The 26,312-nt window shown below is 47.0% G+C and overlaps 1 protein-coding gene and 1 long non-coding RNA gene across 3 annotated transcripts in view; both read right to left on the reverse strand.

Moving 5' to 3' along the window:
- The window catches only part of GLRX3 (glutaredoxin 3), a 31,186-nt gene extending 22,323 nt beyond the window's left edge, over positions 1-8,863 (reverse strand). The window contains exons 1-2 of one of the 2 annotated variants that reach the window (XM_082423222.1): positions 8,706-8,863; positions 2,438-2,546 (exon numbers count right to left, since the gene is read on the reverse strand). In XM_082423222.1, the coding sequence (XP_082279348.1) occupies positions 2,438-2,546; positions 8,706-8,794 (198 nt within the window). In that variant the 5' untranslated portion in view covers positions 8,795-8,863. The remainder of the gene's footprint in view (positions 1-2,437; positions 2,547-8,705) is intronic. The other variant, XM_082423223.1, reaches the window with a different exon arrangement.
- A 5,506-nt stretch (positions 8,864-14,369) lies between these two features.
- Positions 14,370-26,263, reverse strand: LOC309642163. Its single transcript, XR_014253015.1, has 2 exons — positions 26,176-26,263; positions 14,370-15,011 (listed from the first exon to the last, which is right to left on the reverse strand). It is a non-coding gene; the product is annotated as an uncharacterized lncRNA (long non-coding RNA).
- Positions 26,264-26,312: the final 49 nt, after the last annotated feature.

Raw genomic sequence — 26,312 nt, forward strand, 5'->3', positions numbered from 1 at the left:
CACAAACCTTTACAATCAAACTATTAAAAACATAAGTGTTTAAAACCATCTATATAATGATTCTGTAAACCTAAGTCATAGAACGAACTAACCTCTTGTACGTCAAGTCAAAAATGCCGAATGATGGCAGTCATTTAAAAAAAAAAAAGACCAAGAAATCAAAAGAAACAGAGGGTAGAAGAACATCAGTTCTATACCCTCGAAGCTTCACAAAGCTCTCACTGAGAAAGCTGTTTTGAAATGAACCACATGCCTCTCTTACTGGGAAATGCCAAGAGATCTCTCAAATATTTTACCTCTCCTGGGCTGACTATTGTTCAGCACTGTGGCCTTTAAAAGTACCTACCTTCCAAATTCCATGCAAATGATCTTTACCTCTGAGGATGTCTAAGTAAGAAAAACTATGCCACAGAGTGAATTTGCAGAAAGTAACGACCTGGGCAAACTACCCACCTAGCCCTGTCACCCTCTCCGTGAATGGCAGGTGCAGCTGGGTTCAGGTATCCCCAACAGATAAGGGCTTCCCAACCCTTGGCTTGCTGAGACACTTAAGCACTTGAACAACTTAAAGTCTCACTGCCAAGTTTGATACCGATGTGAGAAGTAATTCTATAGTCACTTTAAATAAATCATTCAAATGGCAGCTAAGAACAATGTGCTACTTAAACCAGTAACATTATACACATAAAAGCAGACTTACAACAATTACCATCATCTTGATTAATCTTATGATTGAATGTTTAATCATTCATTTCACTTGTAATCATTATCTTTTATAACTGACCAAACATGCAGTTTTAATGTTCCCTTCCATTATTTATATTGGACATTTTAGGGTTACAGTCTAAGGTTTCATTCCACATTTCATTGGAATTTTAATTCAGTCCTTAAATTTTAAAAAGCTAACCATTATAGTCATACTTGCTCTATCTGCATAAAGAACACTGGAAGGATTCATGCACAATTAATACAAGCAGCTGCTTACGGGACAACAGGGCTGACAGGGGAAGGAGTGGGGCGGACCTTCTCAATGTGCATCTTTTTATACTGTTTTGATTTCTGAACCATCTAAGTGCAATACCTATTCAAAGCACACTTATTTATATAGAAACTGTCTGAAAATTATATCACTCACTATACAAATGGATTAGTATGTCAGAATTCTGGGTCTTCAGTTTACATAAAAAGCGGCATACAAGCAATACAGTTGATGTCACTTTTAACCCCATATACAGGTATACTTGCCAACATATCCTCTGAACTCACAAACCCTGGTTTTAAAAAAATAAGGCTTTGGGCTTCCCTGGTGGCGCAGTGGTTAAGAATCCGCCTGCCAATGCAGGGGACATGGGTTCGAGCCCTGGTCCGGGAAGATCCCACATGCCACGGAGCAACTAAGCCCGTGCGCCACAACTACTGAGCCTGCGCTCTAGAGCCCGCGAGCCACAACTACTGAGCCCCGCGTGCCACAACTACTGAAGCCCACATGCCTAGAGCCCGTGCTTTGCAACAAGAGAAGCCACCGCAATGAGAAGCCCGCGCACCGCAACGAAGAGAAGCCGCGGCTTGCCCCAACTAGAGAAAAGCCTGCACGCAGCAGCAAAGACCCAATGCAGCCAAAAATAAATAAATTTATTTTAAAAGAATAAAAATAAAAATAAAAATAAAGCTTTGGTTTCCTGTCTGCTTTTTTAAATACTAAGGATTCAGCTTTCTCCCTTCCCCAAATTTCATTTCTAAGATATTCAGCTCCTGTTTTGGCCCTGCTGCCTAAATGAGTACTAAGTCCTGATTGATAACGTTAAATGTGCTTCAACCAAGTGAGCTAATCCAGTCACAACTCTCACTTTCCTAGTACTACCTACCCAAGAAAGATACTAGGAACGCAGAGCATGCACAACGGGGTAAAAAAAAAAAGGCAGCAAGGGAGAGACTGGCTTCCTTTTCCTCTGCTTCCTGGCAGGTCAGAAGAACTCAGTTTCTCCTGCAGGTCTGCACCTCCCCGGCCCCGAGAGCAACCTCTTCCTACTCTCCCGGTCCCTACAGTGGCCTTCATACACCCTTTCTTGAATCACTTTCCATGTCACACCTAGCTTTTCAATGAAGTAAGTCTTGTTACTATCTTTACTATATTAAAACCACAATTCCCCACAATGAATGATTTCATCTGCTTTTTGCCCACGTAGACACTCCCCCGACTGCCATCCTGTCCTCCCAACCAAGCATGTGTCAGGGAAAGTGCGGTGAGTTTTACACCACTCGGTACTTGAAAAATGCAAAACCATTTTAAGATGTTTAAGAATAATCTACTGTGATCCCAACACCAGCTATGAACATGAGGAATCCCGCACCGGTCCTCCTTATATGTTAGCAAAATGCAGGTAACCCACAAACCAGAATTAAACTCTTGGAAGACGTGACACTGAAAACACGGTACCTTCGCAAATGAGACCTGGGGGTGCTCCCCGGCTAGCTCTGCCATCACGCCGTTCATCTGAGCGCACTGTGGGGCCCACGGTGCCCAGAAATGGACTACAAGGAGGGACCTGTAAATCCATAAAACGCAGGCTTTAAACATACAGCAGCTTTAGAAATAAGCGAATACTGATGCAGATCGAATCTATTAGCAAAGAAACCTGTACAAGGACCGCCTGAATTGTTTTTGTACTGCTAGAAGCTTGTTATATTAAACACAGACAGAAATATAACAACTCGCAAGGTCCTGAGAATCTTTCGGATGAATTTTCAAGTTAATGATATTTCTTGAGTCAATACTCAGCTCACATGAAGTGGTTCTGAATATTCATCCACCTCAACTACTAGCCACGTAAATTAACTCTATTTTGAGACCCTTAGGAAAGAAAGATGGAAACTAGGTTTCTGTAGTCAAGGCACAACGTTTGTGAAAAATGACTGTATATGCGTTACTACTATTCATGTTAGTATTTACTTTTTAGACATGGTACTGTGATGAAGTGACCATAGGAATAGAAATAAAATGTTGCAAATGAAGGTATATAAGCACAAAACAAAGGGAAAAAAAAGGGAGCTGCTTTTCACATACTTTTTTTTATTATGCTACAGAAGATTTTCTAAAAATTGACAGTATGAACAGACAGAATAGCGATTAATAAATTGTCAGTGAAATTCTCAGGAATCTCAGTATATATCTATCAACTATTTTCTTATAAAATTATCTTGGCAAAGATATATTTAAGTCTATCCTCATACCCAACTGAAAAACCCTTCAGTTTTACAGAATTCCAAATTCAAATATAATCCCCCTTGACTACAAAAAAGTCTGAAAACCCAGGAAGAAAACACATTGAAAAATATGTTACACGGAGAAAGGAAACAAGGACAACTAACCTTGGGCAAGGAAAGGAATAGGATACTTAGCTCATGTGAGCTAAGTATGGAGAGAAGGAGGAGCTTACCATGCAGTACTGGGGGCCAGAAGCTGAGGGAGGCACTGGGGACTTGAGAGAGCGGGGGGCAGGATTTGGTGGCACTGGAGCACAGTCTAAATTTCAGTACCTCCAAGTTTCTGGCTTAGTGACTGATGGCTAGTGGTAGCACTAGCCACGAATCACAGTACAGAAGCTGCCAACCTGAGAGGAAAGGAAGTCTAGTGGGCTGTGACAGTCTGGAGCTCAGGAAAGAAGTCCATGCCTGATCTGCACATCTGGGAATCAAGAAACAGCGCCGGCGCCATGCTCATCCACGCAGGAGGATAAAGAGGAGGCCGAGGGCAGAGCCTCTGGGGCTCATCAAAACTAAGTTAGGGGCTTCCCTGGTGGCGCAGTGGTTGAGATTCTGCCTGCTAATGCAGGGGACAAGGGTTCGAGCCCTGGTTTGGGAGGATCCCACATGCCACGGAGCAACTGGGCCCGTGAGCCACAACTACTGAGCCTGCGCGTCTGGAGCCTGTGCTCCGCAACAAGAGAGGCCGCGATAGCGAGAGGCCCGCGCACCGCAATGAAGAGTGGCCCCCACTCGCCGCAACTAGAGAAAGTCCTCGCACAGAAACGAAGACCCAACACAGCCATAAATAAATAAATAAATAAATAAATAATTAAAAAAAAAAACTAAGTTAGGACAGATGGCAGTAAAGGAGCCCTGGTGGTAGACCAGAGAAGGGACCTAAGAGGCACACAGCAAGATTCAAGGGTCTCCCAGAAGTCAAGAAGGAAGGAGAGACAATCATCAAATGCAGTAGGAAGGGCAAGCAGCAACAGTGAGAGTTCAGTCCAGCGGATGACAGAAGCAGCGTGTGGACCACCGGACTGAGGACGAGGACGCAGAGACGGCTAGAAACCTACTCTGTAAGAGACCGGGCTGCAAACAGAGACAGAGGAAGGACCAGGACAGGAGCAAGGAACGGGCTGTTTTCAATACAAGAAAATTTTCATCGTTTATTTTGTGAGGGGACAGTGCAAATGGGGAGGGAGAGGCTGAAGACACGAGAGACAGCTAAGGATTCAAGGTCTCAAAGGTGGCAGGAGAGGGAAATTGAGAGCAGGGAAGAATTCGCCTTGAGAAGAGGGACAATCTCCTCCGGGTCAGGAGCAAAGGAATCAAGAATGGGTGAGGGCTTCCCTGGTGGCGCAGTGGTTGAGAATCCGCCTGCCAATGCAGGGGACACGGGTTCGAGCCCTGGTCTGGGAAGATCCCACATGCCGCGGAGCAACTGGGCCCATGAGCCACAACTACTGAGCCTGCGCGTCTGGAGCCTGTGCTCTGCAACAAGAGAGGCCGCGATAGTGAGAGGCCCGCGCACCGCGATGAAGAGTGGCCCCCGCTTGGCGCAACTAGAGAAAGCCCTTGCACAGAAACGAAGACCCAACACAGCCAAAATAAATAAATAAATAAATAAATAATTAAAGGTGCTAATAATTAAAAAAAAAAAAAGAATGGGTGAAGCTACAAGTAAATGTGTAGGTGTCGGGGGAGGGGCAAGTCGAAGAAGAGCTCTGGAAGATGCTTCTGGAAGTCCTGTTTTCCAGGTAGGAAGCAAGGTCATGTGCTGATACAAAGGAAAATGGAGGACAGGGGTCACAGGCAGGACCGAGGAAGACGGGAGGGCTGCCCAGGGACACACAAGAGTAAAGCAGGAGGCTCTAAAGGCAGAGCCGCCTAAGGTGGGAAAGGACACATGGCAGGGCCCCTACTCCATGGGTTCCAAGTGCAGCGGCAGAAGGCAGGAGCTTCAGCGTGTGGGTAGGTAGGCAGAGACTATGGAGGAAGTATTTCACCAATCCCTGCTGCCTCTTCCTCTCGGGCATGCAGCTAGACTACACCTCTCAGTCTCCCTTGTGTCCCGGGCTGGGGCCCTGGAACTGAGCTGTGGCCAGTGGGATGCGGGGCAGAAGTGAGCTACCTGGCCCCGCAAAGCCTCCCGCGTGAGCCTTGGCCTACTCCAGCCTCCTCTCACAGAGCTTCTGCACAGCGTGGCGGGGGGCCTCTGGGGCCTAAGGGATGGTGGGAAGGAAGACAGGCCCACGAAACGACTGCACAGGAATGTTCACAGCAGCCTGGTGCATAACAGCCGAAACCTGCAAGTAACCCAATGTCCACAAACTGGAGAAACTGCTGTATATTAACACAACGGAATACCACTCAGCAATAAAAAAGGAACCAACTACAGATACACGGCAGCATGGATGAATCCCAAAAACACACTGAGCACAACAACCCAGACATGAAAGACCAGGAGTTCTGCGACTCCATTTACATAAAGTCCAAGAAGAGGCACAACTCATCTACGGTGACAGAAAGCAGATCACTGGTGCGGGATTACTGGAAAGAGCCTAAAGAGCATTCTGGGGCTCTACATTCTTGTCCTGAATGATGGTTACTCGTGTTAATACAAATGTCAAAATTCATCACACCCAGCAATTAAGATCTATGCATTTTACTACAGTATATAAGTTAATACCTCAATCTTTTAAAAGTTAGATACCACTTTTTACCAAACTGAAAAAGAGATTTTTAAAATCATAATATTCAATGACAAAAAGGATAAAGTGAGATGGCACTTTCATATCCTACCTGTAAAAATTAAATTGGAACCTTTCTGAAATTTCAAGATACTTACACACTTTCAAGTATCTATCCTACAGAAGTCATTAAAGAGACAAAGATGTACGTATATGAATATTTTCCCAGTATTTTACATAGCAAATAACTGTAAAATCTATTGTTCAACAAGATAGTTTTCTTAATGGTCATACAATAAAGTATCATAAAGCCATTAAAAATCGTATGTCAAAGAATGTTTAATGACATGGGAAAATGCTCACAATGAGTACATTTTTTAAAAATTAAAATAGGTTACCAAACTTTTTAACAGTATGTGCCAACGTATGTAAAAAAGAAAAGAAAAAAGTACACATACACAACTTAAATTCCGTTACTACTAATGTGGCTCGGAAGAGTAATTTAACTTAACTTCCACATCTGTAAAATAGCAATAACACCCTGGGAGGTTGGGAAGATCAAACAAAAATATACAAGCACTTTGAAAACATTAAAGAATGATATTAATGTTGTTATTTTACATTATCCACGATATTCTCATATTTAGATGCTTAACTTCCTTTCCAATTAGGTACATGATGCCTAGTATCATAAGGACATAAACCTGAAACAAACATAAACGCTGTCACCCTCTCTTGGATTATATGCAAGTATTCTCTCCACCTTCATGGACAGCCCAATATGCAGGGTGCATTGTTTAAGGAAAACCTTTAGAGAAAGACGAGATTCAAATCCTAACTACTGTGATGTTAAACAATGTAATGAACCTTGGTTCTTTATCAGTAAGATAATTACTGATCGATAAATGGTTGTTTCTCTCTTATTACAGGTGTTCTGCTCTTATAGTTATGCCTCTGCAGGCAACACCAGCTACCATTTATTAAGATCATATAGTATTCGACTCTGTTAAATATTTTACAAATGGGCAAAAACCTTAATTACTCTGTAAATGGGTATTAATATTCCCACTGTATAGACCAACTGAGGTTTCAGTAACATATAAACGTCTGATTATTTGACTTAAGCAAAAAGTTTTCAATTCACATGAAATTTTAAAATTGAGAAGTGATGATTTGTAAAGTAGACGTTAAGTAACTACATTAACAAGCACTATTTAATATTCTGAAATGCTGCCACTTTCACCAAAAGTAGCAGAGATTTGTTCCTTCCGCAGATGCCAAGCATCACTTCCTTCCCACGTGCCCATTTAAACTTATCACCACGAAAAAGGTATATTGGTTTCCGGATCATTTCAAGTACGGGCCCGTGGCAAGAATTAACATTTAAACTTTTTCCAACTGTGATGTCTTAATGACTTTTTTCTTTAAAAAACGATACAGAAAATCAAAAATGTGAAACACACAAAAGCAAAATAGTCCTCCAGGTGACCGTGAACTGAACACTTAGGAAGGGCAGGTCCACACGCGCCCTGCTCCTCAAGACGCCGCCTCTGGGGCACTCCACAAGTGGGCCGCCGGAAGATGGGGGGAGCGCTGGATGAATCACCTTTCATCAATGAGTCCACGTCATTCTCTTCGCGCCCCCCCCCGCTCCGCCCCACTCGCCCGTTTCTGTCAGTTTCCCAGCAAGACCGGAAACGCCGCAAGAGCGGCTCTGGCGAACACCTTTTAACTTAAGCACGGCGGCGAAGCCAGACGGCAACTCTCCCATCGCACCCGCGCTCCGCAGCTCAGCCGCTCGCCAGCGTACTCACTACCCGCTTCCAACCGCGATCCGCTCCTGCACTCGCGCCGATACGCTTCCACTGCCTGCGAGCCCGCGCAGCCGCGCCGCCGCCCGCAGAAGAGCCCGGGCGCGAAGGGGCCGCGAGTGCTCCCGCCGGCCAGGCAGCACGCGTGTCCGCTCCCACACCCCCGGGTGGGCACTGTCCTACCCCTCTCACCGCAGAGGACACTCCTGAGGCCTGGTTATGAAACGTGCGCAGCGGCTCTGGGGCTGGCTCCCAGGCAATCGGCTGGCGCTCCGCAGCCCCCACCGGCCATGCCCCGAGACACCGCCCAGCCCCCGAGCGCTCGGCCAGAGGAAGCCGCGAGACGGCTGCGGAGGGCCCGTGCCCGCCCGCCGGCGCCGACTCGCAAGCTCGGGGTTTCCATGTGTTCCCCCAGGTCCGGCCTCTGCATCCCGGTGGGTCTCCTTCGGACGCCGTCCCAAGGGCGAGAGGCACGTGGGCCAAGCCAGAGCGGGCCGCGGCTGAGCCCGTCCAGGAAACAGGAGACCCCCGTCCTCGGCCCGGACAGCGCCACACAGTGCGCTCTGCCCCATCACCAACACCCTTAAACGCCCCTCGGAATGGAGGCAGGACCGCCGACCCAGCTAGGCCTTCCTCCGCCGCCCGCCCGTGATGAAGCGGGCGGGGGCCGGGGTCTCCGCGCCCACCCCCGACCCGCGGCTGAGTCCCCGCGTCGCCGCGCCCCGGGAGGCCGGGCCGGGCGGCAGGGCGGGACCCGGGCCTCGGGGCGCCCGGCGGACCGGGGCCGGGGGTCTGCACTGTACCCCGCTCCCCTTCCGGGGCGGGGACCTGGCCTCGGGGTCCGGGCCGCGCCGGCGGCTCCGCCCAGGCCGGGCCGGGTGCGAGGGAGCCGGGCAGCCCGCGCGGCCGGCCCCCGCCGCGTCCCCTCACCCCCGCCGCCCGCCGCCCCGCTCACTTGGCTGTGAGGCGCAGCAGCTCCTCAAACTGCCCGGCTGAGCCGACCTCCACAACGGCAGCCGCCGCCTCAACCGCCCCCGCCGCCATGCTGCCGCCGCCAGACGAGAGCAATCGAGCGCGGGCGGGCGATGGGGGAGGGGCTCGGGCGGCTACACACGGAAGCCCCGCCCCGCCTCCGGCCCGCGCGGAAGCCCCGCCCCCCGCGCCCGCCCCCCAGGCCCCCGCGGAAGCCCGGAGCCGGTGAAACGCGGGAGTCTCGGGCTTACCGGTGGGCCAAGTGAGAGCCCCAGGCTCCTGACCCCCGGGGCTCCGGACTGTCAGGAATCCTGGCTTCCGGGGCTCCTGGATGTCGGGGCGCCGTACGTTCCTTGCAACTCCTATGGCAGCTGGGAGAATGGTGTGTGCGTGTGTGATGTGAGTGTATATTTAACAAAGTGAAATTTTAAGCTAAAAGGAAATTACATAAAGGTGGGGATGGAATGGGAGGTTAGGGAAAGGGAGGTTGCGCCCTCTCCGAACCTCAACACTGACAAGGAGCTTCGAACTCGGTCCTGAAGAGCCCGAACCCGCGGCCCCGCGTGGCCCGCCACCTACCCCCCCGGTGGGGCCATCCCTGGACGCAGCCAGGGCGCAGACCCATCACCCACTGTGACCTCCGAGCAACACGGCCTGGGCAGGTGGGCCGCCTCCGGCACCACGGGCCCAGCCCCAGGACCCTCTCACTCAGGCCCGCAGGCCCCACGCTCCTCTAACCTCGGGTCTTCCCTGGCTCCCCTTGGCATCTCCTAATGTTGACGCCCCAGGTAGTGTCCGCTCACCACCTTTCCACCTCCCCATCCCATAACTCCCACGCACTCTCCAGCCTGGGTAAAACTATCCATGGTCCTAGTATCCTCAATCACCAGGGAAACCTCAGCCGCCAGCCAAGTGCCCTCCCCTGCCTCCGGAGCCCGGCATCCATCTGCCCTGGGGCCGGGGGAGTCTTCTTGGTTCTCCCCAAACTGCACCCCGCCTGCTCGCCAAAGAGCCACTCCCGGAGCTGCCATCTTACTAACGCCATCGCTTCCACCCAGACACGTGAGGCTCCTCCTGGGGTCCTCGGGCTCTGTACCGAGTTCGAGGGCAGGCCCCATGGATGCTCCCGTGGGTGCCAGGGCACCTGTGCGCCTCCTACCACGTGCACATCTCCCCGGGCTAGAACTGCACCTGTGGTCTCCACCAGCCCCGGTTCTCATCAAGGACGGGAACTGTGTCTCTGTCCCAGTGCCTAAGTTAGAGCCAAGAACGTGGCAGGAGGTGCTCAGTACATGCTCTCTACCTGCAGCTGGTGGAGAAGTGGGCTTGTGGAGTTTCAAAGACTTATTACCAAAAAAAAAAAAAAAATTATGTAATATATTTCATTGATAATCTTTACATTGATTGCATGTTGAAATACTACTTCTGATATACTGGGTTTTGTGAAATATATTATTAAAATTAAATTTACCTCTTTCTACCTTTTAAATGTGGTTACTAGAAATTTTTAAATTACATAGGTGACTTTCATTTGTGGCTCACTTTGTATTTTCTCTTGGGCAGCTCTGCTCCAGTGATTGAAAGTGGTCTTTAGTTACATATGTGCCTCATCCTGAGAAGTGGTTGTTCCTGAAGATGGTAAATTCCATTATCTAAAATGCAATAAGAGAGTGGTGAAGAACGGCTTTGTATCCTGACTTTGGTGGTAGGTACACAAACCTAAACGTGATCAAAATTGCATAGCACAAAATACACACAAAGAGTATAAGTAAAACTGGAGAAATGGAAGAAGATGGACAGATTGTATGAATATCATCATCCTAGTTGTGATATTGTACTACAGTGCTTCAAGATGCTATCTTGGGGAAAAGCATAGGCAGAATCTCTCTGTGTTATTTCTTATGACTGCATGTGACCCTACAATCATTTTAAAATAAAAAGGTTAGTTTTTTTTAAAAATAGTAAATAAAATCTAGAGATTACTATGAAAAAATGCACCAGGAGGGGAGAAAACAGCATGTTGCAAAACAAGATGTATGCTCTGATGACCATTTTTAAACAGAATTATATGTAAATAAAACACATAACTCCGTATAGCTAAATGTAGCATAGCAAAAGATCTTCAGAAGGATGTTCTCCAAAGTGTTAGGAGAACTTGTGCCCAGAGAGTGAAAATAGGGAAGTTTTAAAGGGAGGACCTACACCTTTTATTTACATTATATGCTTCCTAGTGTCACCTGCATTTTTTTCTTTTTCTTTTTTTGTTTTTTAAACTTCTTTGGAGTCATTCATTGAAATGTTAGTATGTTTGGAAACACATCTGCAACAAATGTTGTACAAGAATTATATCTCTAATTTGAAGGAAACTTACACATCAATACTAAAAACATTTCACTTGCATTTTTTTCATAGAACATGGATGGGCTTTGTAATTTTAAAATAATGAAATTGTAATGCACTAGGGAAATGTGCGATAGTGAATCTTTTTCAAAAAATGCAAGAATCACCCATCTAATGTAACTTAAAAATCCTGATTTTTCCTTCTTTAAATGGAATTTGCTGAAAGCAGGATATACCAGCTAGAGAGCATGCTCCCTACCTTAAAAAAAAAGTTGGGAAAACTCCCTAAAAACCTTTCCAATTCTGCCTCCTGCCCTTTTTGCTGTTATCACTATTGATATCAACAGGCCTTACGTTCAGCAAGTGAATCTCTCAGCTTTAAAATGCTCTGATTTCGCAACAAAGACCATTCCACTCAGCCCTGAGCGCAAGCCACATTTTGGGGGGCTGTCACATCTGAGTTACAGGTAGATAAGGGTGTACACAGCTATATAGTGCTTTTCAGCTTTCCAAAGTCCTTGCTGCTTCCAGATCATGATGCAAAGACATCACTGCCTGTGTTACCAAACCAAGCTTGGGTCCTCTCACCCACCCACAGTAAAGCCAATCTACTGACCCCAGGTTGTGGTGAAGAAAAGTGCAGCATTTATCGCAGGAGCCAAGCAAGGAGTCCAGGCAGCTAGTGCTTAAAAGGCCCAAACTCCCCAAAGGCTTTCAGGAAAAGGTTTTTAAAGACAGGGTAAGGGAGGAGGGTTGTGGGGTGCGTGATCAGCTCGTGGACATACTTCTGATTGCTTGGTGGTGAGGTCATTGAGAGTCAACATCATCAACCTTCTGGTTCCAGCTGGTCTGGGGTCTGCGTGCTTGTGGGCAGCATGCAGTTAACTTCTTCCACCTGGTAGGGGCTTCGGTATCTGCAAAACAGCTCCAAGGACATGGCTCAGAATATTATCTATAGCCCTTGAGGAGGAACTAAAGGCCCTGGACTTTGTTTAAACTATTATTTTGTCTTGCTTGACCATTTTCCTTTCTCTCTGCATTTTCTCACTTCTCTGATTAAATTTATTCTTTGGAACTCAGGCAAGGCCTAGGAGGCTAAAGTTTTTCTGCAGACAAGAGTCAGGCAGAGGACATGGGGGGCGGGGTGCAGTTCTGTCCTGGGAAGGCCCCATAGGGTCCTGCTCAGTTACACCGGCCCCACTTTATAGCTAAGGAAATTGCCCAAAGCCACAGCAGGGAAGGGGCAGTGCCGGGACTCATTCCATGGCCTTCCCTGTACCACCCCGAGCTCTCCTCCTGCCCCCCACCGCACCCCATCCCGCATGCTGCTCACACTCTGGAGAGCCCAGTCCTCTGTTTCCCCGAGCGTGTTCAGGCACAGAGGGAAAAACTCATCATTATCATATAGAACTTAGTGCATGAAGACTCAAAACCACAGGAAAGCAAGATGCTGGGGCTGATTCTGGCCTTTGTCCCCAGTGTGGGTTAATCCCAGACACTGACATTCTGCTGACCCATATGTAAGCATCATTTAGCTACATCCTATACCCTCTTGGGGCAGAGGGCTCCCCCTAGGGAGCCCAGTGACACTTCGTGGCCTCTGGGCAGGGGCCTCTCCGGGCTCCCCGGCCCACTTGGTCAGGAACCAGGAACGGCTCTCCAAGCAGCACAGCCCTGAAAAGGATGGGACAATTAGGTTTTGCTGAGAAGGCTGTGTGGCACTTCAGGGGCTGGGACCATGGGGACCGGGAAGCTGAGGCTCTGGGTCCTGGCGGCTGAAGTCCTGGCCTGGCAGAGCACAAGCTTCAGAGAGGGCCGCAGGGGGCCTTCCTGGCAGCAAAGGTGCTGCACCCTGTGTCTGTGAATGGACCCCAGTTCAAAAGGGATGTGTTTGTGTGGTTGAGGTGTAATTATTTTTAATGACAGCTAACATTTCACCGCTCCTGAATGTGTGAGGAAATATTTTAGCCATCCCACGTTTGGTGACGCATCATTCCCTCCTGGGCCCCAGTGTTACTCCCCAACAGGGCACAGTGCTGAGTACTAGGTGGGCACTGATAACCCAGGTGGAGAAAAACACCTGGTCGTTATAGGGGAGGACTTGGAATTGAATTCCCACCTGGCTAGGTTTTTGTAAACACTCCCTCGAGGAGCTGAGAGACACACAGGGTTTTTAATGGGTAAAGCATGGCATTAAGAAGTGTTGTTACTCAAGGAAAATGGCCAATGCTTCCTTTCTTTTAAGAGAGACTCCTAAATGCCAATCACTCCGCCTCCAAAGGCCGGTTGAGAATAACCCCAACTGGAGGGAATTAATTTCCTTAGGAATTTCACTGTTACAAGATTAATGGAGCCCCCTGCTGAGAAACAGTAAAACTGTAAGTACAGTAGATCTGCACCTGAAGGATACATATTTTAATTTCCGTTCTCAAGCTGCGATAACATCTTCTCGAGCTACTATAAATGGCATAAATGAGCACTGCACGCCTGCTGAGAACCTGCCGACACGGAGCTCCTGCGGAGGAGTCCGCGCGGAGCTGGGGTGGCCCCGGGTCCCAGTGCTGCGGGCTCCATCCACGCGGGTGGCCCGGAGCAGGGGTCGTGGTCACGTGACCACGGCTGGGGGGGCGCAGGTCTGGAAGGGCCGAAACAAACGCCCCTCCCAGGAGCCCCAGCGGGTTGACCAGAACCCCAGGGCAGAATCCCTGGACCAGATTCTCGGAAGTCGACCCCCATCCGCCCGCCCTAGCCGTGCCACCCACCCTGGCACAGTCCTGCTGAGGGACCACCGGCCTGGACCGAGAGCCGGGGTTACTAAGAAGTGGACAGTCTGTGATCTGCCCCTCGGGAACCCTCCGGGGAATTTCATCCCGCTGTCCATCAGCTTTGGCGGCCCCAAGAATGGGCCTTGGGAAGGTTGTCTCACAAACCACGTTGAGGTAAACTGGACACTGGGTCCAACCAAGTGACCAGCCCTGTTCTCCTTGGCCCAAGGGCCTCCCTGGCAACCGGGATGCTACAAATGCCACCCTGATAACCAAGAACTAGTCTGGGATAGGGAAGTGGGAATGGGCTGTGATGTTTCCTCTGTCAACCCTTAGGAGCCCCGCACTTGATCTTGGCAAAGTCTGGCCAATTTTTTGTTCCCTTCCTTAGCAGAAACTGCTATTATTGGAAGAACTCTATGTATATGCTGGCTATAAAGGTTGTTTATGCTGCCATAGCGAGATTTTTATTTGTTGTATTTTTGCTGCACTTGCTTGAAAAATAATTATTTTCAAAGAAAAGAAGAATTACATATCCAGTAAACTAAATAAGACTCATATTTATTAGGGACCTCTGACAGCTCCTCAAATGTGAAAAAAGATTTCAAAGCAGTGAATGGACAATTTATGAACAAGCTTATTTGTAAAACAGATTTCAAGACATACTTCATTTTAGCTCCACCGATAAAAATACATTTCATTTCTTTTCAGAAGCGTGTGTTATCTGATGGTTTCACAGTAATCTCTTTTCCCCTAAAATAAGACAATGTGGATAAGCGTGTACCCACTAACCTAATATAGCACTGAGTTGAACGTTTTGGGGTTGCTACAGGCCAAAAAATATATATGTGACCACATCCCATAAGGTGCTCTCTAGAAGAAATATATTTATAGGAAATGTAGTTCACAAATCTTGATCTAATTGCTACAATCTTCAAAAGCTCTTTAGTCAAAATAATTTTTAAACACGTTTCTAGTTGTTGACACTTTATCAGGGAAAATTCCTCTTGAGAGTTGACTGCCCATTTTCCATCCCCTGCATCCATTCTAATCTCTCTTCCACGGAAGACCAGCCAGGGCGGCAGGTGAGGATTGTAGAGCCAGTTTCCAGGCTGTAGGTGGCACCAGCCGCTTCTTCAGGCTGGGGAAGGAGCATCCTTTGTTGAGTGGTTTCTTTATTCAACCTGGAGACGTCACAATTCAGAACTAACACAAACTAATGCTCTATCTATAGAGGTTCTACTGATCCACCAAAAACATGCTTTACCCTGACTTGCCAAATTTTAACACCTTCTCCTGCCTTCTCAGTTCGATTGGCAGTGTACCTGAGGTCCTATAAGATGTACCAAGTCTGTGCTGTACATATGAAAGCCGCTAGTATGGGGTTGGAGGGAAGGGTCACGTGCAGAGAGAGAGAAGGAGAAACTTACACATGCGCTGCCACATGCATCTTTGCCTCCCTGAAGTTTCAGTTTTCCATGTGGTCACCCAGATGAAGAGTCCATGGCACTTTGTCGGTCATGAGCGTACACAGTCACTGTGCATGTCTGTATGCAGCTGTGTGTTGTCTTGAGTCAAACGGTTTACATATAAACAGTGTTGTGTGTGTGTGTGTGCGTGTGTGTCTGTGTATTCATTCTCCAGGTCCATTTGGAGTCAATTTTCTGCTCCTATTTGTAATTCTTGTTTCAAATTTGAGAAACTAAGGATACAGATGAGTTTGCCTTGGTGTCACGAACAAGATCACTTGTAAAATGAGAGGTAATTCTTAAGAGAACTAAGAAGTTCTAACCAGGCAAGCTCCTTTGGGCCGTGTGTCTCCAAGATGTCACGTCTCGAAGAGAATGCTTCCACCTACGCTTGAGTTCACAGGCCCTCTGTCCCGCTGACCTTGGCACTTTCATAGGCTGCTTTTGCCTGGAGATGTCACCTCACAGAGTGGATGTCTGGAGTGTCCAGGGAGCACCGTGAGCAGAGCTGGCCCTTCCTACCTGTGGAAGGGTGTGCTGAGAACACACATCCCTTAAAGAATACACCCTAATATTTCTGGGGGGCAAGCCATGGCCAATCAGTGGTTCTCTCACATGAGGCAGAAGCCATCCCAACCTGGAGAGCTAATTGGTTGAACTTTAGTTAAATCTATAACCACCATAGTCTTTTGTTTGATAAAATGCCTCAAAAGTCGGCCACACCTATAACAGCTTCCTTCCCGGCCTCTCTAGCATCTAAAAGGTAGTGGTGACATTTTCCCAGGTGTAGGGCAAAGGAACACGATTTTTTTTTTTTTTTAATCACCTAAAGTCTATATTCTTGGACCCCTTCCAGAGCTGTCCAGCCTGGGCTGTGTGAGCCTTGGCCGGCACAGTGGCCCCCGCTGGGGTCCAGCGGGCAGGACGGGGCAGGGATGCTGGTGCTCTCCCACTCAGGCAATTGTGCAAGCCCCCTGCCCCACAGTGTGGCAGCAGCTGCTCTCAGTGAAGCTCAGGGGCAAGTCCAGGAAGGTGGTGAAATAATAAAGTAACACTGGGTGATGTGAACAGGTTTGGATTTGCTTCAAATTCCAAAAGCATTCCCAGTTCCCATGGTCTCCAAACTGGCTTGCCCAGCCTGGATTTCAATGGCTGGGATGATTTTTCTTTAAAAAAAATTGCCAACTTTACATTCTTTCGTTTAGAACCAAACAAACAAGGAAGGATAAAAGCAAACCACTGATTTTTAAATGATGCGTAGGCGCTATTGCCCTGTAGTACATATATAAAATAAATGGGTCAGTCTTTCATGTTCTCTTGATAAAGTAGGTAAACCTCCACGGTTGTGTCTCTTCACCAGAGTAAAGCAAAAACTTGGTGGTGACTCCATTATTAGCCTAAGTTTAAGTTAGTATCTATTATTTGCTCATGTGTATGAAATACACTTCGCTATTTTAATCAGAACAAATATCTCATGTAAAAATGTCGATGCCAACATGACCTTTAGACCTTCCAGCTATGACATACATTCTTTTCTCAGTTCATATCTGTTGAACTAAGAAATGAATAACAGGAGATACAGGGGGGAAAGTCTCCTTCCTATGATAAGAGGCAGAAGTGGGGGACCTTAAACTGGGTAACCCTTTGTGGCATGGACCTGAAGGAGAATGCAGCACGTCTGGCCGATTCTGCACGGACACGACACACCAGCTCTGCCAGGCACTGAGCCGTCAGAGGTCAGGCTGCAGCTGCCCTGAGGGCTGAGATGGAAGAGGCAAAGCTCCTGGGGCCTCAGGTAGGTCTTCAGTCGCAGCCTGCTACCCTCACACCCCCCAAGCCCCTCTGCATGGGAGGCCCCAGCTCCTAATCTGCTGTGTTTTATTCCTATTGTCCCAAACTCTCAGGCCTTTCTCCCCAACGGGTGAGGACCAGGAAGATGCTCTCGCCCATTTGGATGAAATGTTGCTTTTCTGGTTTCCGCATGTTCTCTGTCACTGCATCACAGCTAGAAATGACTGGATACACTTCACATGGATTCTGGGCCCTGTTTTTTTTCTCCCATTGAATCAGGTTATTATATCATTCCTTACCCAGGACAGAGTTATTATCGGGCATAACTGTATTTACCCTACAGATATATGTCCTTTTATGATGGGACATAAATATTACTAACAGTGTTCTGGAATTCCTGTCCACTAACACAGCAGGGGGGAGCCAAATTCTGAAGGATCCCAAGGCCTACTCAGATCCTTAAATGAAATGTTCTGTTTTAAGGGATGGCTATAAAAATCTTTAACACTACTTAGTAACCTCTTTGGAGGGGTTTGTCTCTTATTTACCGGAAGATGCAGTATGTGAGTTTGTGTGCCTTTGCTTTTGTTTTATAATTTCAAATAGAAAATATGGCATCTGCTGGCAATCAATTTATTTTGATAGATAAAAAGGGGTTAATAAAAACCCCTTAGAAATAAAAAGAAGGTGACTAGTAATATATCTTTCACGGTGCCTTCTTCCAGCTGCGCATAAAGAGAGCAAGCTTTTCTACTTCTCCCCAGTAAGTCTTCTCCCCTTATTTTCTCTACCTACCGAGTCATTTATAATCATTATTTCCAACCCACATACTAATGCGGCCTCAGTCATATTTCCACATCCTGGGGGTTTCTCCTTACTACGGTGTGAGAGCTGAGAGGCAAAAACACCCTATAATTCATATGAAAATACATGCCAAAAATGGATTCTCAAACATAGCCAGTGTGACTTCATACACTTGCAAATAAAAAAATCTTAGGATGAAATATAAAACATCATGCTAAAATTTTAATCTATTGTCGAAACATAGTGTACCATAGAAAGTACACTGGTGTCTGGCATTTAACAATCAATACCCAGCGATTAGAAGCAGGGGTAAGTTAAAATGAGATACAATTAATACTTTCTGTTCGAACCTAAAGCTATTGCTTTTAGAAGGCACACTTGTGGTTTAGTAATATTTCAGTTTTTCTACAGCACCTATGTAGAAAATGCAAAACGGCAGACTATAAAATCCTTGCCTACGGTATAAAGCAAGTGTTTACAGTTCCATTATGGGATGGATGGGTGCACATGTGTTATACAGTATCATACAAATCTCTAATTTGCACTGGTCATAAAGTCTTTCAAATAATTATCTATTTTTGATCATCCCTGAAGAGCGTATTTACAATGTCAGGAAATAATGTAGGGAAATGGCTCAGATCACAAAGGTCTCCATGTAGAGATATTACTTTGAAAGTTGAAAATGATGGGTTATTATTATTGTTATTATTATTTGCCTTAATGAAATATTCCTGGATCATTATAAGGATTGCATTTAGAAAAATCTTATACTGAGTCTTGCCGTAAAAAAAATAATAACCTGAGCTAAAATGACATGGGAACAAAACCATGACCCTTAGGAAGATGAACATGGGCTGACTTTCCAGAGAGACAGGCATCCTTCAGATTACCCCTCTTGGGATGGAGCAGCTGTCCACGGCGCGTGGGCCCTCAAGTCACCTGTGTACTGTTGAGCTGAAGACCAAGGCAGAAGATGCAGGCAGAGCGTGGGGACCTGTAGGCATCCTGACCAGCCACTCTTTAGTAACACTTTGATTGTGGCACAGAAACATAAGACGTAGTCACCGAGACAAGAGGTGGAGTAGTGGATGGCTTGTGCACTCTCATTTTTTCCTTGTCCCATTTAACATCCCAGAGATGTTAGATGTCTTTAGCTAAAAACAGCCCAGAGGGGCCAGGAGGGCAGGGGCACCTGTCTTGAGGCCTCCCTGGGCTGTGGCTGGAGCTGACGCCACACAGCTACCTCTGCTGAACTCATTCATTCATCGGCCTAGCTCTGAGTACTCACGCTGGGTCCCGCCTGTGCTGGGCGCTGGGGACACAGATTCTTAAGAGAAGAAGCCCTTGGCCACACACTCCCGTGCATGAACCACTTCGAATGCAAAGGTGGGTGATCAGAATAAAGATTATTCATGTCTGGGTGCAGCAGAGGCTCACCTTGAGGAAGCCAACTGGGACTCTACCTGCCAGCAGCGTCTGGAAAATTGTGTGGTGAAATTAAGGCCCCTGGGGCAACTAGCAGAGCTGTTTTGTTTGTTGAACTGTTGTTGTTTGTTTGTTTGATCAAACTCACGGGGTTTGCAGCTTAACAAGGAGGCTTTCCACCGGAACCAAAGGCAAGGCCAGCAGAAGGGTAAGAAATCCAGACAGAGTTGTGTCTGAATTCAGGTCCGCCCTTCAACCTTTTGCAGCCCTGGGCACCTTAGGCAACATCTCTGAGCCTGACGTTTCTCTGTTCCTTTATCTGAACATGAAGACAGCCCGGGCCCTGCTGTGTTGCTGTAAGGATGAAGTGAAATCAATGGTGCAAAATTGACCACTAAAGTCTGTTAACGCCCAGTGTATGGTTATTTCCTGAGTGCCGACTGCAGGTCTGGATCTGCCCAGTGGAGAAGAGCCCTCCTGGAGGGGATATGGAACATCAATGGATACAAAAAGAAAGCCTCCCACCATCCAGGCATGAGTGCCCAGAAGGACCGGAATCAGGCAGATGGGGTGGGGGCGGGGTGGGCTCGGCTTTTCTCTGGAGGGACGGTTCCCTCGGCCTCTGAAAAACAAGAAAGACAGCTGTTGCAGTTTAGGGAGAAGTGTTTCCAGGCAAAGAAGATAACCGATATTGTCATTTAATGTCTAAAGAAATTGTGAATTTCAAAGGAAGAAAATAACCTATTCTAGTGCCCAAAGTAGTTCTGGGAATTTTTTTAAAATAAGAGGGCAAGAAGGAAGGGAAAGAGCATTTATTAAACAATTATGTGCCAGGCTATCTGTTTCTGGAGATATACATGTATATAGATACACTGTATATATTCTCTGTTACATGCCAACAAGATAAGCAGAGGTAGTCATTTTTTAGAGAGGTCATTAAAGATTTAAAGGAGGAAGGTTAAGTCAATGGAAGAGTAGAAGTAATGACTTTGCAACAGTTGAATCAAAAGTGTTTCTGGCCCCCCCACCACCACACATACACAGACACACAGACACACAAGACACATGCGCACAACCCCTCTTAGGGAAGCTGAGCTGAGCATGTTGTTAAAGACAACCCCCAGCTACTCCATGAAGCTCTGACTTCCCTGGAAGGCTTTATTCCTATTTTACAGATGAGGAAACTGAGGCTCAGGAATGAACACTCCCCCCAGCACACCTCACTAGTTAAGCAAACAAAAACTCTCCACAAACTTCCTGGACTCCGAATGGTCGGTCCAGTGCTCGGCTGGGAAAGACTAGAGATTCCTCATTCCAGCTGCAGTGAACTGCGAGCTTGCCAAGTACCACGCATCACGCTGGGCACGGTACAGACAGCGTCTCACTGTAAGCTCGGAGCACTCCACTCTAGGAGGCACCGTTTATATATATATTTAAAGCTGAGAAGTCAAAGCAGCTTGCCCAGGAGCTGGAAATTGGCCAGGTGGAATCGGAACTCAGGTACCTTCCTCTGAGAGCCGCTTTCCCTGTAGGTGGTGTGCAAGGTGACTGGAAGTGGTGCAGAGAGAAACAACTTTTCTTTTAATAGTTAACTTTTATTTATTTTTATTGTGTTAAAATACACATGACCATTTTAATCATTTTTAACTGTACAGTTCAGTGGCATCAAGCAGTCACATTGTTGTGCAACCATCACCACCACCGGTGTCCAGAACTCTTTTCATCTTCCTAAACTGAAACTCTGCCCCCATTAAACACCAACTGTTCATTCCCCTCCCCCAGCCCCCAGGAACCACCCTGCTGCTGTCTGTCTTTGTGTCTGACTACTCCGCTATTTCGTAGAAGTGGAATTGTATTGTACTTGTCCTTTTGTGACCTGCTTATTTCATTTCGCATAATGTCCTCAGGGTTCGTCCATGTTATAACCTGTGTCAGAATTTCCTTTCTTTTAGAGACTGAATAATATTCCATTGTATGGACGGACCGCATTTTGCTTATCCATTCACCCATCTATGGTCACTTGGATTGTTTCCACCTTTTGGCCATTGTGAATAGTACTGCTATGAACATAGGTGTTCAAATCCCTTCTTTCCATTATTTAGTGTGTATACTCAAAAGTGGAATTGCAGGATCATATGATAATTTTATGTTTAACTTTTTGAGGAAATACCATACAGTTTTTAATAGTGGCTGCACCATTTTACCTTCTCGCCTTCTCCCCTCGAACAGGGGTCCCAGTTCCCCCGCATCCTAGCCAACACTTGTATGTTTGTTTTATAATAGCCCTCCTAATGCAGGGGTCCCCAATCCCCAGGTCATGGACCGGTGCTGGTCCGTGGCCTGTTAGGAACCGGGCCGCACAGCATGAGGTGAGTGGCGGGCAAGTGAGTGAAGCTTCATCTGTATTTACAGCCGCTCCCCATCACTTGCATTACCTCCTCAACTCCACCTTTTGTCAGATCAGCAGCAGCATTAGATTCTCATAAGAGTAGGCGCTCGAACCCTGCTGTGAACTGCAAATGCAAGGGATCTAGGTTGCACGCTCCTTATGAGAATCTAATGCCTGACGATCTGAGGTGGAGCTGAGGCAGTGACGCTAGCGCTGGGGAGTGGCTGCAAATCCAGATTATCATTAGCAGAGAGGTTTGACTGCACAGAGACCATAATGAATCAACTGCTTGTAGACTCATATCAAAACCCTATCAGTGAGTGGCAAGTGAAAATTAAGCTGCATCTTACGGAGTAGACTGGATATAAGCAACACACGTCGGGTGTCACTGTCTCCCATCACCCCCAGATGGGACCATCTAATTGCAGGACAACAAGCTAAGGGTTTCCACTGATTCTGCATTATGGTGAGTTGTATAATTATTTCATTATATATTACAATGTAATAATAATAGAAATAAAGTGCACAATAAATGTAATGTGCTTGAATCATCCCAAAACCATCCCCCACCTCCCTGGTTCATGGAAAAATTATCTTCCACGAAACTGGTCCCTGGTGCCAAAAAAGTTGGGGACTGCTGTCCTAATGGATATGAAGAGACATTTCATTTGGTTTTTAAAGAATTTTAAAAATTAATTAATTTATTTTTATTTTTGGCTGCATTGGGTCTTTGTTGCTGCACACAGGCTTTCTCTAGTTGCGGTGAGCAGGGGCTACTCTTCGTTGCAGTGCGCAGGCTTCTCATTTCGATGGCTTCTCTTGTTGCGGAGCACAGGCTCTAGGCACGCAGGCTTCAGTAGTTGTGGCTCGCAGGCTTAGTTGCTCTGCAGCATGTGGGATCTTCCCGGACCAGGGCTTGAACCTGTGTCCCCTGCATTGGCAGGCAGATTCCTAACCACTGCACCACCAGAGAAGTCTCTCTCATTTGGTTCTGATTTGCATTTCCCTAATGATTAGTGACGTTGGGCATCTTTTCATGGCCACTTGTTTGTCATCTTTGGAGAAACATCTATTCCAGTCCTTTGTTTTTTAAACAAGTTGTTTGTTTTGTGTTGTTGAGTTGTAGGTGTTCTTTTTTTTTAAATTAAAAAAAATTTTATTTATCTATTTTTGGCTGTGCTGGGTCTTCGCTGCTGCACATGGGCTTTCTCTAGCTGTGGCGAGTGGGGGCTATTCTTCGTTGCGCTGCGTGGGCTTCTCATTGCGGTGGCTTCTTTTGTTGCAGAGCACAGGCTCCAGGCGCGTGGGCGTCAGTAGTTGCGGTGCATGGGCTTAGTTGCTCCGCGGCATGTGGGATCTTCCCAGACCAGGGATCAAACCCGTGTCCCCTGGCAGGCAAATTCTTATCCACTGCGTCTCCAGGGAAGCCCCTGTAGGTGTTCTTTATGTGTTCTGGATGTTAACTCCTTATCAGATACATAATTTGCAAGTATTTACTCCATTTCTTGGGTTGCCTTTCACTGTTAATAGTGTCCTTTGATGCACAAAGGTTTTACATTTTTATATAGTTCAGTTTATCTAATTTTTCTTTTGTTGACTGTGTTTTTGGCATCATATGCAAGAATCCAATGTCATGAAGCTTTCTCCTGTTTTCTTGTTAATGTATTTAACATATTAGAATAACAAGTCCTTTAAACTATCACTTTATAGATATCTTGTATTATTTTTAAAGTCTTAAATTTTAAGATACTAAGAATTTAAATATACTAGGTAAATAATAGGAGAGGTTTAGTATACATCTTGTGGTTGGTACCCAAATGACTGATGTTTGGTAAATCGTGTGATAAGCTAAACTGCGTCCTTCTAAATATACCAATTGTGTTAAAGAAAAAAGTAATCATGACACTTGTTAAAGAATGATAAGGCAGACTTTATTCAGGGGGACCATTGTGACAGGTATAGGGACTACTGAAATGGGCTTTTGCAGGAGTGTAGAGAGATTGGGCTCAACTCTAAATACAAGGGAAAGTGGGAATTTATAGCCAAGGAGCATGGCGGGGTGGGGGAATGTGGTCAGTGGATGGAAAATTTCTACGAGGAAACATCAGGGGTAAGGGGAGATTCTAGCTAAACTAACCTAGCAGCATTCTTGCTGAAAGCAGGCCACCATGATCAGACACCCCCTGGGGGATGATGGAGGATGAGGAGCCCAATCAGACACCAAGGGTGATCAGATATCAAGGGTGGGGGCTTCTGGCTAAGCTGACTTGGCAAGATTCTTGCTGAAACTGGAAAATGCAGGGATGAACACGGGCGCCCAAAGGTCAGAGCCTAGTTGATAAGAGATTTCAGAGGAACCTGAGTAGAGTTTCGTCAAGGAGACCATCTGTCACTACTTCAGGGACTAAGCGTTTGTACCCCCATTACCCAATGGTTGGCTCAAGCATCTGAAAAAGCAGCCCTAGGTGCAAAGAACAGTGAACTTGGAACTGGACGACAAAGCAGGTCATTTAATCTCAACTGCAAGACGCATACATGCAAAGTTTTTAAAGTAGAGGTAGTAATACAGGTCCACAATAGTACTTTATTTTCAATTCTGAAATGCAAAAAGTTCTAAAACTTAGAAGTTTCCCCCTAAGTTTGGAGCAAACTCATTGGAACTAACATAAGACTATAGCCTTTATATATCCCACTTCAGGTTAATATTTGTGAATATTCACACATTTTTGCTGCAGAAATAATGTCTTTGATCATATGCTGTTCCAGACCCCACTGAAGGTGTTTCATGCAGTATGCATACTGCCCTTTAACACAGAATCCAAATAATTTTGAATTCCAAAACAACATCTGGCCCCAAGGTCCCCCGCCCCCATCTTTATTGAGCTATAACTGACATTTGTCGTGTAAGTTTACTGTGTACAATGTAATGATCTGATATATGTATATACTGCAAAATGATTACTACAATCAGGTAAGTTAACACATCCATCACCTCACATAGTTACATTTTGTGTGTGTGTGTGTTGTGTGAGAACTTTTAAAATCTACTCTCTGAGCATCTTTCAAATATATAAAGAAAACAGGATTGTTAAGTATAATCACCATGCTGTATATTACATGCCCAGAACTTAATCACCTTGTAACTGGAAAGTCCCAAGGGTTTTTGATACAGGATTAACTAGTAGTCCTAGAAGTACTAGTAGTAGGATTGGGTACTTAGTTTGTGTCAGGCATTGTTCTAAGCACTTTATATTTAATCCTCCCAATACCAGAAAAGTCATCATCTTTTATAAATGAGAAAACTGACGTAATTAGCTACTTAATTTGCTGAATATCCTGCAGAAAGTAGCCCAACTGAGTAGGGATTCATGCTTTTCACCACAACGGGTAAGGACAAGTCTTTGTGACAAAATACGCCTACAACTGCAGCAAAATGGTAAATTTACAGTGACTCAAATAACAGAGACAAGATAAGACGTCTGGAGATTGGTGGTCAGCTGGTTTGGGGTTGGTTCAGAAGCTCACATTGTTAGAGCCTGGATGCCTTCCGACTTTTCACTAAGTTTCCAACCAGCTGCCCTCATGGTGATAAGAAGGCTGCAGCAGCTCCAGGGAGCTTCCACTGGCAACAACAGCAGGAAAGAACTAAGCCCCCAACCATCCAGCCCCCTTTTTAAACAGTAAGAAACATCTGTCCCAGAGCCAGCCACGCCCCTAACAGACCCACTAGCCAATCACTGTCAAAGGACTGGCTTATACCAATTTTAGTTAACCAGAAAGGATCTCGGGCTCGGCGCTTTGGTGCAGAAGCCGGCGGGGGCTCCGCGGTGGGGTGCGGGGGCCGGCCGAGCCTGAGCACGCTCCAGCCTGGACAGGTTGGCTGACTCCTGACCCTCGGCTCCCTGAGATGAGGGCAGTGCAGCTCGGCACAGCGCTGGGTCGGGGGTGCGATGCCCACGGTTTGGGGACTGCGCACAGAGAGAATCCCACCCCACGACGGCGCGGACAGCAAGGCCTCGGCTTCCCCTTCCGCACAGCCCAAAGGCCCCGGCCTGCAGTCTCGGAGAAGCGGGGTGCTCCCGGGGCCTCCAGACGAGAGGTTACCGTGCACCGAGCAAACCCGGCATGAGGCCACTGCGCGGCCGCGCAGCAGCCCGGGGCCCGCTCCCGCCCGGAAGTTGAAACTGCATCCCCGAGACTACATCTCCCAGAGACGCCAGAGCTTCTCCGATGCTGATAAGGCCCGCTGCGCCTTCTATCAGCCAACCAGCCACAGGAAGACGGCCGCAGACGGGGCTCGGAGACCAATCACAAGAAAGGAGGCGGGAGCTCCTCCAGCCGGTCCAGGGTCTGTAGTCGAATCGTGGCGAAACCCTAAGAGTAGGTTCTTTGGAGCCCCACGGCCGACTCAGTGATCGGAGAAGTGACGGCCAGCCCTCTTCCCAAATCAATGACCTGAGGCAAACTTACCCTCGTCTCCTCAAGGCTCTGGCCTCCGCTACTCCTGCCTGCCGCCTGGGCCCGCCGGGTCTCAAGGGTTCCTTGCGGCGCCCCGCCCCCAACCCCTCATTGGCTCCCTCGGGACACGTGGGCGAAGAGGGCGTGGT

Source organism: Balaenoptera physalus, assembly GCF_965194825.1.
Source record: "Balaenoptera physalus genome assembly, chromosome: 14".
NCBI lineage: Eukaryota > Metazoa > Chordata > Mammalia > Artiodactyla > Balaenopteridae > Balaenoptera > Balaenoptera physalus.